The 15,858-nt window shown below is 51.7% G+C and overlaps 1 protein-coding gene across 6 annotated transcripts in view; it reads right to left on the bottom strand.

The window, feature by feature from the left end:
* Mad1l1 (mitotic arrest deficient 1 like 1) overlaps nucleotides 1-15,858 on the bottom strand; it is a 322,152-nt gene that overhangs the window by 105,661 nt on the left and 200,633 nt on the right. For all 6 annotated transcript variants that reach the window (XM_075974631.1, XM_075974638.1, XM_075974645.1 and 3 more), the window contains one exon: nucleotides 7,646-7,734. In XM_075974631.1, the coding sequence (XP_075830746.1) occupies nucleotides 7,646-7,734 (89 nt within the window). The remainder of the gene's footprint in view (nucleotides 1-7,645; nucleotides 7,735-15,858) is intronic.

Below are 15,858 nucleotides of genomic sequence, written 5' to 3'. Positions count from 1 at the left end.
TCCTGCCTCCAGATTCATAGCCATGGAAGGCAAAATCTAGCATGCTTGGTGAGTTCCAGGTAGGATTCAAAACACCAAGGTGAATAGCTTCTGAAGAATAACAACTGAGATCGTCCTCTAGCTGCTACACAGACATGCAGACACACCTGCCCGTGTGCCCACAGCCTCCCCTCACACACATACAAGTGCACAGCACATGCAGGAGCCACACACACACACAGATGAGGGAGCAGAGCAGGCTCCAGGTTCCATCTCCAGAATTACAAAATTAATAGAAGATAGAAGACCCAAGGACACACAGGAAGCCCACACAAACACAACATGAAGAGAAGTAAATCGACATGCTTCTCTTTTTCGTTGTTCCTTTAGTTCTTTTTGTTTGTTTGTTTGTATGTGTGCTTCACTAAAACAAAAAACAAAAACATATGAGCTGGGCATGGCAGCACATACATGCCTTTCATCCCAGCACATAGGAGGCTGAAGTAAAAGAGTAAGTTCAAGGCTAGTCTGAGCTATACAGTAAAACTTCATCTTAGAAAAGAATCAGGAACAACAACAAAACCCCATATCCAAACAAGCAGAGACTGCTAAAGATGGCGGTGTGAACACGGCACTTAGGAGCAGGCTCTCAGAATGTCACTGAAGTCGAGAATAAAGGCAGGCTTGCTTCTCTGAAGCCTGACGACAGAAAATAAAAGGGACAGCATCAAAAACACCCTTAGAAGTTAGAAGCTGATGGATGGGGAGGGGCAGTGACCCCCACAGCTGCATCCTCGACTATGACTGACCCACAGGAGCTCCTACAGTACAGAGCCCTGCCAGGGGGTTCTAGAAGCAGGATGGGGGAGCAGGGAGGTTGAGCTGGGATGGGGTAGAAGGTCTTCCACAAACTTTTTGCACTTAAGGAAATGCAAGTCACAGCTTCTTCCTGTTCGGCTGGCTTTCTGAATGAATAGCAATAGCTTCAGCAAACATGGTTCCAGCCGAGTTGCTTCTGTAGGCTCGCTGCATGTGTCACCTGCCACCATGACACAGCCCCACCCCAGGAGCACTAGGCTCCCTCAGGCTGTGCTTTGTAGATACTCCCTGTCTTCTAGGAGTCTGATGAGTCAGCCCGGTGCCCATTCAGCTTCGGCTGGTGAGCAGCAGGGTCTCCAAGGAACCAACCTTACAGGCCTGGAGCCATCTGTCTTGGAGCATTACAAATATGATTTCACATTTAAAGTATTCGTCAACCTAATTCTACATCTTGGTTCAGGTGTTTCGTTTGTTCCTTTGGAGCAGGGTCTCATGTAGCTCAGGTTGGTCTTAGCGGATTATAGAGCCCAGTATGACTCGGAACTCTGGGTCTCCTACCTCTACTTTCCCAGGCGGGGATTACAAGCAGAGCGGCACGCTGGGGCTAGGTTTTGGTTCTGTGGGGCGTGTGGACCTGCTAGTGGAAGCTGGAGTTCCTGTGATATCCTTCAGTGGCCACAGGCTCTCCATACAGCAGTGTCCCTGTGTCATTCCTGATACCGTTCATTTGTTTCTCCATGTACGTGTCACTTTTGTTGGCAGTTTGTCAATTTTATGGATTTTTGCCCTAGAAAAACAGCCTTTTGCTTCAGCATTTTTCTCAATTGTGTTTCTTTTTTCAAGTTCATTACCTCCTTCTTCCTCCTCATCCTGGGCTCCTTTGCTCGCCATGTCCTCCTGGTGGTGGAGCCAGGGCCTCTGCTCTGTCAGCTGGAACACTGGGTGCTGCAGGTTCTCTTCGTGGCTCTGATCTGATGAGAGTGTTTTCATCAGCGTTCACTTGTTCCTCTCCCTCTCCAAACTTCCTGTCTGATCTGCAGGCAGTTCAGAAGCATGCTGGTAATTTCCACATGGATACAGCTTTTCCTCTTGCATTCTGTTACTGATGTCTATTTGAGTTGGCTGTGGCCAGATGACATACTCTCTATGCACACGCGCGTGCGGGAACATATATATGCCCACATGAACACTCATGCAATTCATGGTGTCCTACTCTATCACTCTCCAGCTATTCTCCTGAGGCAGGGTCTCTCACCGAGCCCCAAGCTAGGCTGGTGGCCAGAAAGCCCCAGGAATCCTCTTGTCTTATGCCACTGGAGTTTCACGCAGGCACTGTGCAGTCATGCCTAAATATTTACGTGTTTGAACTCAGGTCCTTGTGTTCATAAAGCAAGAGCTGTTACTCACTGAGCCACCTCTCTTATACCTGATTCCTCAGGATTTGTGAGGGTTTGTTTTATGACCAAAGACATGGCCAATAACGGGGACCTTCCCGGTGCATATGGGGACAAAGGGCTCCACAAACATGGTCCATGTCTGCTCATCCTAGCAACCACAGGGAGTAGTGCGCATCTGTCACCCAGTAACAGCTAACCCAATACCTGCATCTCTGAGCTCTGGTCTTCAGCACAGGCAGCAGCATGGGGTCGAAAGCAGAGGAAGGCTCTCCACACTCCGACACGGCACAGAGAAGCCCCAACACTGGTGGGTGTGAGCAAGGCTCCCCTGCAGGGTTCAGCTGACTCCAGCCCCCATGGGCAGAGACTGAAGCCACGCCCTCCCAGCAGAGCCCCAGGCTGTGCTCACACTGCTGCTGCTTTGCTCTGGTGGGACAGAGAGGGTGGTGTTGATGGGCACATGACCCCTTCCTGGTACTGGCCAACTCAAGGGGCAGTCAGAGGCCACCTACGATTAGCCTGGCTCTTCCTCTCTGTGTGGCCCAGTTTTGGGGTGTTTCTGTCAGTGTCTACTGCTATCAGGCCACCTGCCTCCACCTCTGCCCCCTCAATCTGCCATGTATATACAGGTCTGCAGATACAGGAAGACGGCCCCAGAGGAGAGGGGCTGCCCAGTGACCGAAGCTGGATATTGAAGACCTCCTTAGTAACCAGCTCTCCCTTGCCTACCTGTTTCTTATCCCCATGCCACATCTGCTGGACTACAGGTTGGCCTCAGTCTCCTGAAAGGACGAGATCTCTGCACAGAGGACAGGCTGTCAGGTGAGGAAGGATGTCCCGTCACTGTTAGCAGAGACTGCTGTCCCATACTCAGCTCCCGGGAGCTGTCAGGACCACAGCCTCCAGGTCTGAGCTTCCAAAGACATACTGGGCCACAAGAGGAGGTCAGACGATGCCTGCCATGAACACCCCGGTGAAACAGTCCAGACAAGCCCCGCTTGTGAAGACACAATGACAAATGACAAGCTGTCCACAAAAGGTCTCCTGCAACTTGCTGAGCCCTCTCCTGGAGAGGGTGACCCAGCTATGGAGTTCCTGCTTTCCCCAAGAAAGGCCAATAGGCACGGTAACCCTCGGGCCCCCTAGAGTCCAGGAATGCCTGCTCAGGTTGGGGCCCCGCAGGCGGTGAACAGGGCCGGGAAAGGAGAGAGGCTGTGGAGTGTGACTAACAGGTTCTGGTCCAGACATGCAAGCCCACAGTCTACCCAGCTGCTAAACCCACAGACATTTAGGATTTGTCAGAGATCCTGTCTGACAGTGGAAAGTAACGAGCCCAGATTTGTTCCAGGCGAGAGGCCCTCAGCTGCCTCCACTTAGTTTTGCACTGGTGCTCCCGGCTTCATGGAAGGGCCATGCAATGCCACAGGTGTGTGCAATTCGGATACAATACAAATAGCTGTGCAAATTTTGTGCCTATGTGTGCATGCCTGTGGAGGCCAGGGGTCAACAACAGGTGTTTAGTCTTCCCCTCTTTATCTTAACTTTTGAGATATGATCTCTCATTGAACCTGGAGCTCACCAGCTAGATGCGCTGACCAGTGAGTCCCAGGGCTCCTTCTGTCTCCTGTCTCTACCTTCCCAGGGATAGAATTACATAAGTCACAATACCTGACTTTAACAAACAAACAAACATGGGTCCTGGGGATCAAACTCAGCGCCTCATGCTGGTGTAGCATGCTTTTTACTCATGGAACCATCTCTTCAGCCCTGGGCCCCTTATGTGTAGCCAATAGCTCCATGCAAATAAATACACATGGCTATAGCCCATCCTCACAGTGTGCTGGGTAGCAGTAGCTAACCTGCCTGTCTTCTGCATCTGCTAGCTGGCTGTGTTTGCAGTGACTGTCTAGAGTGAAGGGCAGGCTGACCTGAGGCAGGGCTCTCATGTCAGCTGTCTTCCTCTGAGTCAACCACTTCAGAAGTGGCCCTCCTCAGGAGCTGCGTGAAGGACCAGTAGGAAAGGCTCTTCAGGATCAGGAGAGGGATCAAAAGGAGAGGAGGACTCTTGTTCCAAGAGGGCAGCTTCAATAAGGGCCCCCCACCCTTGCCCAGCTGGAGGAAAGTGAAACTTCAGAATCTACATGGCCAGTGTCCCTTCCAAGGGGAAGTGGGGCAGCAATAGAAGTCTAAAGACTCGGCTCCTCAGTGGAAGTGGGCTGCCCATCTGAGTACCCTCGAGCCAGAAGACAGCACAATGGGTCCCAGTGTGGTATCCCAGCAAAGCAAGATGCCATGCACAGAACATGCTCAAGATAACAGGACACTGACCCTCCTGTGGCACTGTGGGAAACCGAGGCACAATGCTACAATGTCTGACGGAGCTGAAAGGCTATAGAACAGGAAAAGCGGAACCAAGCATGCTAGTGCCAACAAAGGTCTGTGCTGGTATTTGTTTTTAGAATATTTATTTAGTCACCTTGATACAAGCTGGAGTCATCTGGGAGGAGGCAGTCTCAGTGGAGGAACTGCCTCCCTCCATCAAGCTGACCTGGGGGCAAGTCTGTGGAGCATTTTCCTGATTTGTGATTGACGTGGGCAGTGCTACCCCTGGGCAGGAAGTGCTGGAAGGTACAAGAGGAGCAAGCCACGAGGAAAAGTCAGTAAGCAGTGCTCGCCCACGGTCTCTGCTTCAGTTCCTGCTTGACTTACTGCCCTGGATTCCCTGTGATGGACTGTGATAGGACTGGGACACGTAGGCCAAATAAACTCTCTCCTCCCAAAGCCGCTTCTGTGGCCATGATGTTTATCACAGCAAAAGAAAGTAAGTTATGACAAAGGATGAGAGATGGCAGAAGACCACCCCCACCAACAGCTATAGGAACAGAAGAATAAGCAGCTGTCCTTTGGGACAGGACTCAGGAGACCTATGCCAGGCTCAAGGAGAGAAGTTAGGCAGGTAAGTTAAGACCTGCATGCTTGGTCCAGCCTGAGTCATTTGAGCTCAATGCACAGAAGCCCTGCTCATCTGGACTTCTTCACATGCATGCACCAAGCTCACAGGCACCACCTGGACAGCCCCGGTTTCCCTCCGCTGGAAAGCAGAAGCACCAGCAGGGCCATGGGCTGCAGCCCCTGCAGATGCACCAACCTGGTTCTTAGCAGCTACAAAGGCACCTCACTCACAGCGCTGTTCTCCTTAGGAGACATGTGGACAGGAGGCTTGGATCTTAGTGAGGACGATGTTAGCACCAAAGCCCCTTTTCGAAATTTAAAAATCATCAGACCTGCAGTGTACTTGACCCTCTTCCCCACAAACCTGATGCACTCTGGCCCACACCCCCACCAACCACAAAGAGGCCGTGGGGAGGACAGGCCTTCAGACAACACAGTGCCCATGGTATGAGGAGAATGGAGTTGCATTGGGGGCCATGCAGCTATCCAACACTGTGACTTTGACACTTGTCCACACCCAAATGCAAGTCCTCTGCCCACCAGCTGACACGGAGTTGTGTGGCCCTAAGGACCCCATAGGGCAGTGACTGCAGACCAGCAGCTGCTTTACCTCATCTCCTCAGGCCTAGAGGTAGCACCTCTCACCGGCACCTCCCAGTAAGAGGCAAAAGAAAGCGGCCTCTACTCTGCTGTCCTCAGCTTCAGGTACCCAGGGTCTGCATGGAATATGCTTCCGGGTCCACTAGACCCACCCTCAGCCAGCCGCCCGCGAGGGTCTTTATCACAGAATAGATGTTGTGAAGTATCAGTGGGAATGCTCGCTGTGTCTGCCCAGGAGCAGCCTCTCCAGCTTGGCTGAGTCTCACAACAAATGCTTCCCAGCACTTGGCCTGGGCATGGCTGCCTGGCCTTGCCAAGTTCCTCTGCCTGGCCTAGGCAGCCAGCAATGCCTGATGCTACAAATCAGATCATGTAGTTTTTCTGCTTTAAAATGCCTAATGGCTCACCATCACTCACAGGATGAAGATCACGCTACTCGCCCGGGCCACACCAATTCTCCAGACACTCAGCCACGGCACTAGCACTCTCCTCTTGCACCCAGATGCATGTCCCAGGAACCCTATCTCCAGACACCAGCTCTCACAGCACCACCCATAATTAAACAGCCACGAGTCCATGTGAATAATGTCCCCATTAAGCTATGAGCTGATGAAGACGGAGTGTGTGGCTCTGCTGGCCAGTCAATTATCCACTCTGCTCTGCCCTGACAGTGCACAGCACATGCCACGCTGGGACAAATGCAAACAAACAGCTCTGTGCCTGGTATCCCCACAGAGCTATTTTCCAGGCCTGGGTCTTTATGAGAAGTACTTTGGCAATGAGAGGAAACCTCTAGCCCATAAGAGTCTTCGGCACTATACAATGAGCGCTTCTGGAAAGAGGTGTCAAGAAGTAAGCCTTCCTTACTTTGACCTCAACAGCCCTGCAAAGCAGGGAGTCAGTCACCAGTCATTACCCAAAGAGAGACAGAAGTCAGAAGAGTCTAACAGAGACAGGAACCCCATACAGTCTCAGGGACACCAAGAGACCAGCCTGAGAAGATTGCCTCCCCTCCCCCAAGCTCCATGCCATCTCATCAAGACCCCAGTGTCTACAAGGTTTTCTTGTTTCCTAGGTCCCCATAGCAGCTCCTAAGCCGTCAAGTTCTGAATGCAAAGCAGGAGGAAGGCTTGCAGGGGGTGATGAACTCACTCTGCTACCTCTGACAAGATGCCAGGGCAGGGGTGACAGCCATCCCACAGTCGTTTCAGGCAGAAGCTAGAACAGCAGGCCAGGGAAGAAACTGATGGCAGTTCTGTTTGTGGTGACATGTGCCTGTAGTCCCCAGTGCTGGGGAGGCAGAGCCAGGAAGACCCTGGAGCTCACTGCCAGCCAGGTCAGCTGAACTGGAGAGCTCAGTTAGAGACTATCTCAAGAATTAAGGTGGAGGACATTTGCAGAAAACACCCAACCACGTGCACACACATACGCACACGGCAAAAGCAGTAAGTTGTCTCCAAACAGGCACCAAAGGTGCCCTGCAAAGAGTCACACCCGAGGTTTGAAGCTTGGCCAGACTGTTCGTCTTTCTGTGAGGCAGTCTCTGAAAGATGCTTGCTTGCATCCTTCAATTTACTGCTGGCTGTGTGGCCCACCCCCCACCCATGGTAGGCCTGGTGCCTCATGTTGCTGGCAGCAAGGCACGTCCCAATGGACACCCTGACAGGAGCCTCTGCTCCTCTTGAGCGTGGAGAACCAAGGCTAGGAGGACAGCTGTCGGTGCTGACCTGAGATGTGATACTAGGAAGGCCTAGCCCAGTGGAAACAAGGGTCTCAGCAGACAACATAACAGAAGCAAACAGCCTTGGGAAGGAGACAAAGCAAGGTCTCTGATGGGCTCTGCTCAAGCTCTAGGGAGTGACACATGGGCAGCCAGAGGCTAAGAGAGGAGGCCATACCTGAGTGCATCCACCTCCTCCTTGCAGAATGGGAAGCTGGTCTCAGTTGAGCTTGTCTGGGCCCTTAGCATCTTTAGCTCCATCTCCAGCTATAAGGAAACACAGGGTAAGTGGTCAGCCTGTACAGAGACCCACAGCCCAGGTCTCTGATCCATCCCCAAAGTCCTGAAGTATGTATTTGAACATCCCCAGGGGAGATGCCTAGTGTGTGCTGGGGGCCTGGGAAAGATGGTTGTCTGGCCAGACACCCCATAGCCTAGACCCCTAGGCCACAAGGCATTCTGAGTCAGGTAAACACAGTTTTCTCTTTCCCCATGCTCCTGATCCAAGATTAGGTGGGGAGACAGACATTCACGCACTGAGGAGAGCTACAGAACCTCAGAGACAGAGAGGGACAATGTGAGCAGAGATCACAGTCTAGAATTACCATTGCTAGGATGGAACGTCACAGCATTTTCTTCAGGGTGATATGAACTGCCTGCCTGTCCTGGGCCGTGGTCTGCAGGCTACTCTACACATCCGCTGGGAGGGGTGGGGTGCAGACAGGGAGCCAGACACATCCCAGGCACAGACAACACAGGCAAGCTCAATCAGCCAGGCTCAGAGGGAAAGCAGATGGCTGCTCAACCAGTGGCTTCCTGAGCAGCAGGAAAGTCACCGGGAGCTGACCCTTGCTCCCTGCATGTCCTCAGCCCCATTCCTCCAAAGAGATGCACACGGGGCCTAAGGACACACTGGAACTTGACAGTTATCTAGGCAGCTGGCCAGTGAATTCCTGGGATCCACCTGTCTCCACCTCCCTAGTGCTGGGATTACAAGTCCACATTTTTGCATGAGTTCTGGGGACAGCACAACACTTTACTGGCTGAGCGATCTACCTTGTCCCAAGGATGGTGTCATCTTAACACTGGTTTTTGCTCCTAACACGCTGACACTGTCATAGATGGTACAGTTCCTCCATGGTGAGGCGCAAGCCACACAGTGCTTACTTCCAGAGTCCCTCCCTTGCCTCCACACGCAAGCATGGCTTATGTGCTGTGGCAGGCCTCACGGTTTTGAGAATCTGATGGAATGGCCCCTGAGACTGGCTGTGCTGGAAGTACTTCCTGTTTCTTATTGATGGAGGAGGTAACAAGACTACATGGTGCATGATGCTACAGCAAGAGCTGTGTGAATGCATGTGTGTGTGCTCTTGCATGCACACGTGTGGCTATGCACATGCAGCCTCAGTGTGGATGTGTAGTTCAGAGGACAACTTGCAGGGATTTTTCTTTCATTCCACTGTATGAGTCCTGGAGATCAAACTCAGGTCATAAGGTTTGTGCCGTATCTTTACCTGAGGACCCATCCTGCTGGCCTCATAAAGAGCAAGTCCTCAGTTGTAAAGCTCTCTGGCTTTGGAGAGACTGGTCAGATACACATGCATGCTCTGCGATCATGGAAACAGTTGTCTCTCTGTGTACTTCCATGCTCCCTACAGAGTGCAGTACAGATGTCCTTGTGTACCTTCAGTACTGGGAGGAGCATCTGCCCGCTTCCCGCAATGCTTTCTGGCTTGAATTCAGATGAGGCACGAATAGCTGATGCCTGCTCAGATGCTTACAAATGCCAAGTGGCCTTGGCAGCCACCTGTTCCAATTTCTTTGGTTTTGAGTGAAACTCATCAGAAAGTCTTTTCCTTTTAGTAGCTGAGTTTAGCCCATTCATATCCTGCTATCTGTCTGTACTGATGTCTATTGCATTGGGCTCCCGTGCTTTCTGCCTTCTGTCTTCTGAATGTGTTTCCTTTTGTGTGTCTCGCTATTCAGCATTTGTGCTGCTAAGTACTGCCTGCTTTATGCTGCAACCATACCTTCCTGTGCTGGACTGTACCTAGGACATGTCCCATTGAATGTCTGACTAGTTAAATATGCCACCCTCCTCACTTGGTAACTGTACACAGTTGGTGACAGATAATGCCACATTTTTACCCGCTGGGCCTAATGCCCAAATAAAGCCTTGTGACTTGGTGTGTCTGGTGGCTCAGCTCTGACACAGTACACTTAAGACTTCTTTCCCCAGAATCTGCACTCATCCTGGGGCCATGGACAGATGAAGGTGACAGTGGGGCTCCCCCTTTCTATTCTGCTCACAATGGTGACTCATGACATTTCTGCCTGTCCCTGGCCAGGTCTCCATCCCCTCCTCACACCACAGACCATCAGAAACCCACCATGAGCTTTTAAAAGCTCTATTGCTTACAGACAAGTAACTATGCAGGCTGTGGGCCGACTTGGTCTTTTTATTCTTGTAACCCACACCTTATAGCCAGTTATAAGCTCTCTCTATTGACAGCAGGAGCCTATCAGCCCTAATCCTCTGGTGGGTCCCAAGACACAGTTAAATATGCTTCCACGCCTTCATGGTGACTTTCCATCTGTCCCACAGCTTCCCTGGCAATGGTGGAGAAGCCCTTGCTTTATTCCCTCATCTCTGTTGCTTCTTTCTAAACACCTGCACCCTGCACTACCCGGCACTCATGGCACTGTGAGTGTGCATGTACTGCACATTCTAACTGCTCATAGAAGCTGCATCAGCACACCTGGCACTCAGGGATGCCGTGTCTGCCCATATGACCTACATCTTCCACATGACAGACATGGCTCTCACAGCCGATGCTGTTTGGCCTCTGCCATGGCTCTCCCTCCCTGTGCTCTGTGATCTCCTGCCTCCCTCCCGGACAGCTGCATTTCCTCACTCAGCCCCATCATTGCTGCTCTGGTCCTACACATGTCCCAGGTTCTAAGTACAGTTAAATTCCACTTTCTGACAAACTGTGAGCTCGGGGTCAACTTCTTTGCCTATGGATGTCTCCATCCTGCTCCCCAGACTCCTTCCTTTGATCTCCTATCAGAGCCAGCTCCATACCTGAGGTGACATGGAGGGGAAAACAGGCCTCTTACTTTGCTAGGAGTCAATCTCACAGCCTTGCTGCAGGTACAATTAGAACCACTGTTTCTTCCATTGAGACCCAAGACTTAGTCTCACAGCAAGCATAACCTGCGTCTAGCCATAGGAACAGGGACCCTAGTGCCCACTGTAGTCCTGTGGACCAGGACAGCACCTGAATCCTGCTCTAAGGAGCTAAGGTCTGCTGGCCCACTGCTGCAGCCTAAGGTCTAGTACTACCTGGCAGGAAGCGCCCCACCAACAAGCAGGTTACCTGATCCTCCCCTTCCCAGGGTCTCTTCCTGAAGCCTGTGCCCCACCATCTCCTGGCAAACAGCTTTAAGCAATCCACACAATGCTGGTCCTCCACCAGAGGCCATGTGCCTCCTGCTTGTGGCTTGGTTCTGCTCTACAGAAGTTTGCACTTTTGTTTTGATTCCTGCCACTTCTGCATGGTCTGCAGGGAAGGAGTGGGAAGTACTGGCTCACATCACAACATTCAGAGCAAACATGGACCCTCTCATTTGCATCTGCAGCCTCAGGTTTATGCTCAACAACCCCCCACCCCCACGAACAATTCTCTTCCCCTACTGAACCTGCAGCAGGTTCCTAGCCACTATCTGGTGGCTGGCCCCCCACCTCACTGTTCAGCACTGGCTTCCACTGTGGCCACTCTTCTGACCCACAGCATAGGCCAATGATTGGAACATAAGCCCACGGTGAGGTTCTGACCTAGAGTCACCTCAAACCCAGCTCTTTAGGAGCAGCACATCAAGTAGGCTTCATTTTTATTATTTGCAGTGTTAGGGATAGAACCTCGAGCTCTACCAGTGAGCCATACCTCAGCCCCTCACTGGGGGATTCTAGGCAGGGGCTCTACCACTGAGCCACACCCCAGCCCCTCACTGGGGGATTCTAGGCAGGGGCTCTACCACTGAGCCATACCCCAGCCCCTCACTGGGGGATTCTAGGCAGGGGCTCTACCACTGAGCCACACCCCAGCCCCTCACTGGGGGATTCTAGGCAGGTGCTCTACCACTGAGCCACACCCCAACCCCTCACTGGGGGATTCTAGGCAGGGGCTCTACCACTGAGCCATACCCCAGCCCCTCACTGGGGGATTCTAGGCAGGGGCTCTACCACTGAGCCACACCCCAGCCCCTCACTGGGGGATTCTAGGCAGGTGCTCTACCACTGAGCCACACCCCAACCCCTCACTGGGGGATTCTAGGCAGGGGCTCTACCACTGAACCACACCCCAGCCCCTCATTGGGGGATACTAGGCAGGGGCTCTACCACTGAGCCACACCCCAACCCTTCACTGAGGGATACTAGGCAGGGGCTCTACCACTGATCCCCTCCCTTGCCTAAGACCTTTCCCTTCACCACCACAATTCATATCCTGTCTCTACCGTATATGCCCAGTATAGCCACAGTCATCCTATCACACATTTGTTCTACAATGTGTCGTGACAATCTGCCATCACCTGGTTTCAGGCCCTAGGACCTTGGCTTCATGGGGCAACTCCTGTGCTCCCTTTTGAGGCATCTGCTCCCTTCCAGCCAAATTTGGGACTGGTAGACAAGGGAAGAAGGGAAGAGATCTAGTTGTGCATGAATGTTGTAGCCTGTACCTATTTTCTACTTCACTGAGGAAAACCTGGGTCTAGAGTCAGTTATAAAAACAAGAAAACATGGGACTAATTGGATTGCGTCTTCAGGGACCCTGCCAAATGCCTCAAACCACGGGCCAGATTCCAAACTCATCCTGCTAAAAGGATTTCACACACAAAGTGCTTTTTGGAGGGTTCTTTTGCAGCTGAGCAGTGGGCCCCAATGCACACGCCTGCCAAGTGAGGGGGGAACGAGGTGAAGAGGAGCCCTGTGCATGCTGGGTGAGGGTTGCTTCACCACCTGCCACTGCCCCATCTCCGGTTTTGTTCAAACTGAATGTCCTAGAGAGACTGGCACTGCCCACTCTACTCTCCAAGACCAGTGGGCACATGAGTATTCTCCCTTTTGGCACTTTTCTGGCAGGGCAGACACTGCTCCTGACATTCTCCACACCCGGGTGGAGCTGGACACCAGGCTCTGGGGACAGTGAGCATGCATCTCTCAGTAGGCTATGCTTGTTTATAATGGGGCTGGGGATGCTGCCTGCTGCCCATCAAGACTGTGGTTCCTCGAGAGCAAACATTCACCCAGGTCTGCGGGCTATAGGTAGAAGTTGAGGATGACTGCTCTTCCTAGCTAGGCTCTCCACCTCCAGGCCCCTATTGCAGTGCTGTCCTTCCTACTGCATACCATCTAGGCTCCAGGACTACAGAGCAGAGAGCAGGGACGGTATCCCAGGCCTGGCACGATAATATGATGACGGACACACCAGTCCCTAAGGTGGGGCAGGACTCATTCTAAATCAGGGCAGGGAATGCGAAGGACCCAGCCTGCCACTGACCTGAGCAAATGACATAGACTTTTCTGGGCCTCTGTCTTTTTCCATCCTAACAGCCCCACCAAGGACTACTATAGAATCTAAACAGCACATTGACCAACAAGCCTATCAGACCAAACTCCCAAATGCTGGTCCTGCTGCTGTGCCTGAAGGAAGACCCTTTTACCTCCTCTCTCCTGCCCCCTGTACCTATGCTGCCCACTCATGAATCAGGCACTGAAACTGCAGACATAAGGGGGGACTAGTGGTACATGCTGTAATCCCTGCACTTGGGAAGTAGAGAAAGGAGAACCAGCATCAGCTATGTAGTGAGTTTAAGGCTAGCCTGGGCTCATGAAACCACATCTCGAAAATACAAAAGGTACTCACAGAAATATCCAGGGTAGAACCCACATCAGCTTCTGCTATCAAAGCATCCTTACACCTCATGCTGGCACACCTCATCACAGGTGCAAGGACGCACCATACTCCTCCTTTGGACCAGGGACATGACATGATGTTAAAACTCTAACTTCTGTCAAGTTCTGCTCTCCCCTACCCTGTTCCTCATCTGAGCTCTGACGGGCACAGTCGGGCAGAGGCTGAATGAGAGGAAACGCAGGTGACCTCAGGGTTTGGCTTTACTGAAGCCAGTAGGCCTGCTGGGGCAACATTCCCCTAGGACGTTTTTGTGATCTCTGACTCCTCGGTGTGGAGAAGGGACAACAATAGGGCCCCTGCTCTAACAGCTGGATGAACCAAAGACTCTTGGGTCTCTGCTTGGGCCAGGTCAGGTCTGAAGGAGTGCAGAGGGAACCACAGGGTGAGCACTGTCTCTGTGGGAGTCTTAGAGTCTAACTTCAGTCAGCCTGGGGCTGCCATACAGGAAACCTCAGTGCAGGGGGAGCAGGTAGAGCTTGGGTCACGGGGTCTGAGTCAAACAAGCAATCTACAGTATCACTGTAACTCTATTGAAACTGCAAACGTTGGCTGGGGGTGTGGCTCGGGGACAGTGCATGTGCAGCACTGGGCTGGATTTCCATGCACAGGGAAAAAAAACAGAAACAACAAAACAAAACAAAACAAAACAGAACACCACCTAAAACTGGGTTGGGTTTTTTTTTGTCTGTTTGTTTGCTTGCTTTTTTTATTTTTTTGCGTATGCTAAAATTCATAGGGAACTGCAAGGGATTCTGAATAGTCAAGGTGATACTGACGTGGTACAATGGCTATTTTTCTTGTTGCTACAACAAAATCCCTGACAAAAGCAACTTAATGAAAGAAGGTTTATATGGCTCACAGTCTAAGGGTACACAGTCCATCATGGTGGAAGAAGCGTGAGGTGGCTGGTCACATCACATCCACGGTTAGGAAGCAGGGAAAGATGGACACTGGTGCTCAGTTCACTTTCTCCTTTTAATTCTGTCCAGGTCCCTGGCCTAGGGAATGATGCCGCTCACATCTGGGTGGTCTCCCTACCTGAGTTAACCCAATCTAGAAACTCCCCCAGACAGATGGACATGCATGGAGGTTTGTCTCCTGGGTGATTCTACATCCTGTGAAGTTGACAATCAGATTTAATCACATTGCAGGGGTGGGAACACAAAGTCGGAAGGTTCACATCAACCTAAGAGCAGGACACAAAGACAACAACTGAGGCACTGGCATAATGAAGAAGTTACAGGCTGAACTAGAAGCAAGTCCAGCAATGAACACAAACTAGTATGGCCAGCTGGTCATCAATGAGACTACAGAGCGGGGAGAGGACAAGTGGACATACATGCACACACGGGAGTGAGGCTGGAGCCCTAACTCATGCCATATTTAAAAAAATTACTTAAAGTGGATCAGAACTAAAATGTGAGACCAAAATCACTAGAAGGAAAATTTACAGAAAGGAAAGATGGAATGAAAGACACACGGGTGAGAATGAAGGACTGGATCTTCCCAGCTTTGGATCCGGCAATGGTTTCTGAGCTATGACAACAGATAACGTGGGCCTCACCACAACATCACATTTCTGTTTGCCAAAGGACGCTGGAGTGAGAATGGTCTACAGAATAAGCTGCAGCATTGCTGAAGCTGAGCTCAGAGAGTGGTCAAGTGTGCAGAATACATGAAGAACTAACCACACAGCAGAACGCACAGCTTGGCGATGGGGAGAAGGGGGGCAGGATGCAGCTCAGTTGGCAGTGTGCTTGCCAATTAAGAACAAAAGGCAGAGAACAGGCCACTTCCGTCATTCCTGGTATTGGAACTTCATCTTCCTGGCTAGTCTGGCTGGAGGCTACTCACCATGGCAGCTCTCACAGAAGCAGACTCTGATCCTGTTCAGAGAGCTGACCTCTCATGTGTGATTAAGATGAACATCCCCGGGGATTGCAGGAGGCTGTCTGGTGGCTGAGACCCCCTCCCCCTCCCCATGTGAGAAGCCCCAACACTTAAGACAGAGCTCTCTGGCAGCTCAGGAAGGCACAAATTCAACCTACAGCAGAACCAGGGATGCTCTTCCAAGAAAGCTGCCCACACTGGGCCCAGACACCCACTGGCTCTGTGCAGCCCAGCCCCGGGCCCTGCCCTGCATCTCTATCTATAGGCCCCACCAGCTTTCTGCTCTGCCCTGAAGCATCATTGAGATTCAATTCTAAGTATGCTCGTGGCTGCCTCCCCAGCAAGACACAACTCTCAATAGAGATCATGTGTTGTGGTTTGAGTGGTTCATGGTTTGATTCTGGGAGTCATACTTAATTCTACAAAGTAATAACCAGAGCAGTAGCTCAGCGCCCTGCCCTTTGGACCAGCAGTTGTAATTAATGAAGCCGCTGCTGGGCACCAGTGTGAGCATGCCCATCTG

Source organism: Microtus pennsylvanicus, chromosome 1 (genome assembly GCF_037038515.1).
Source record: "Microtus pennsylvanicus isolate mMicPen1 chromosome 1, mMicPen1.hap1, whole genome shotgun sequence".
In the NCBI taxonomy this organism is placed as follows: domain Eukaryota; kingdom Metazoa; phylum Chordata; class Mammalia; order Rodentia; family Cricetidae; genus Microtus; species Microtus pennsylvanicus.
The sequence above is the reverse complement of the archived record's forward strand: the minus strand, read 5'-3'. Positions and strand labels throughout refer to the sequence as shown.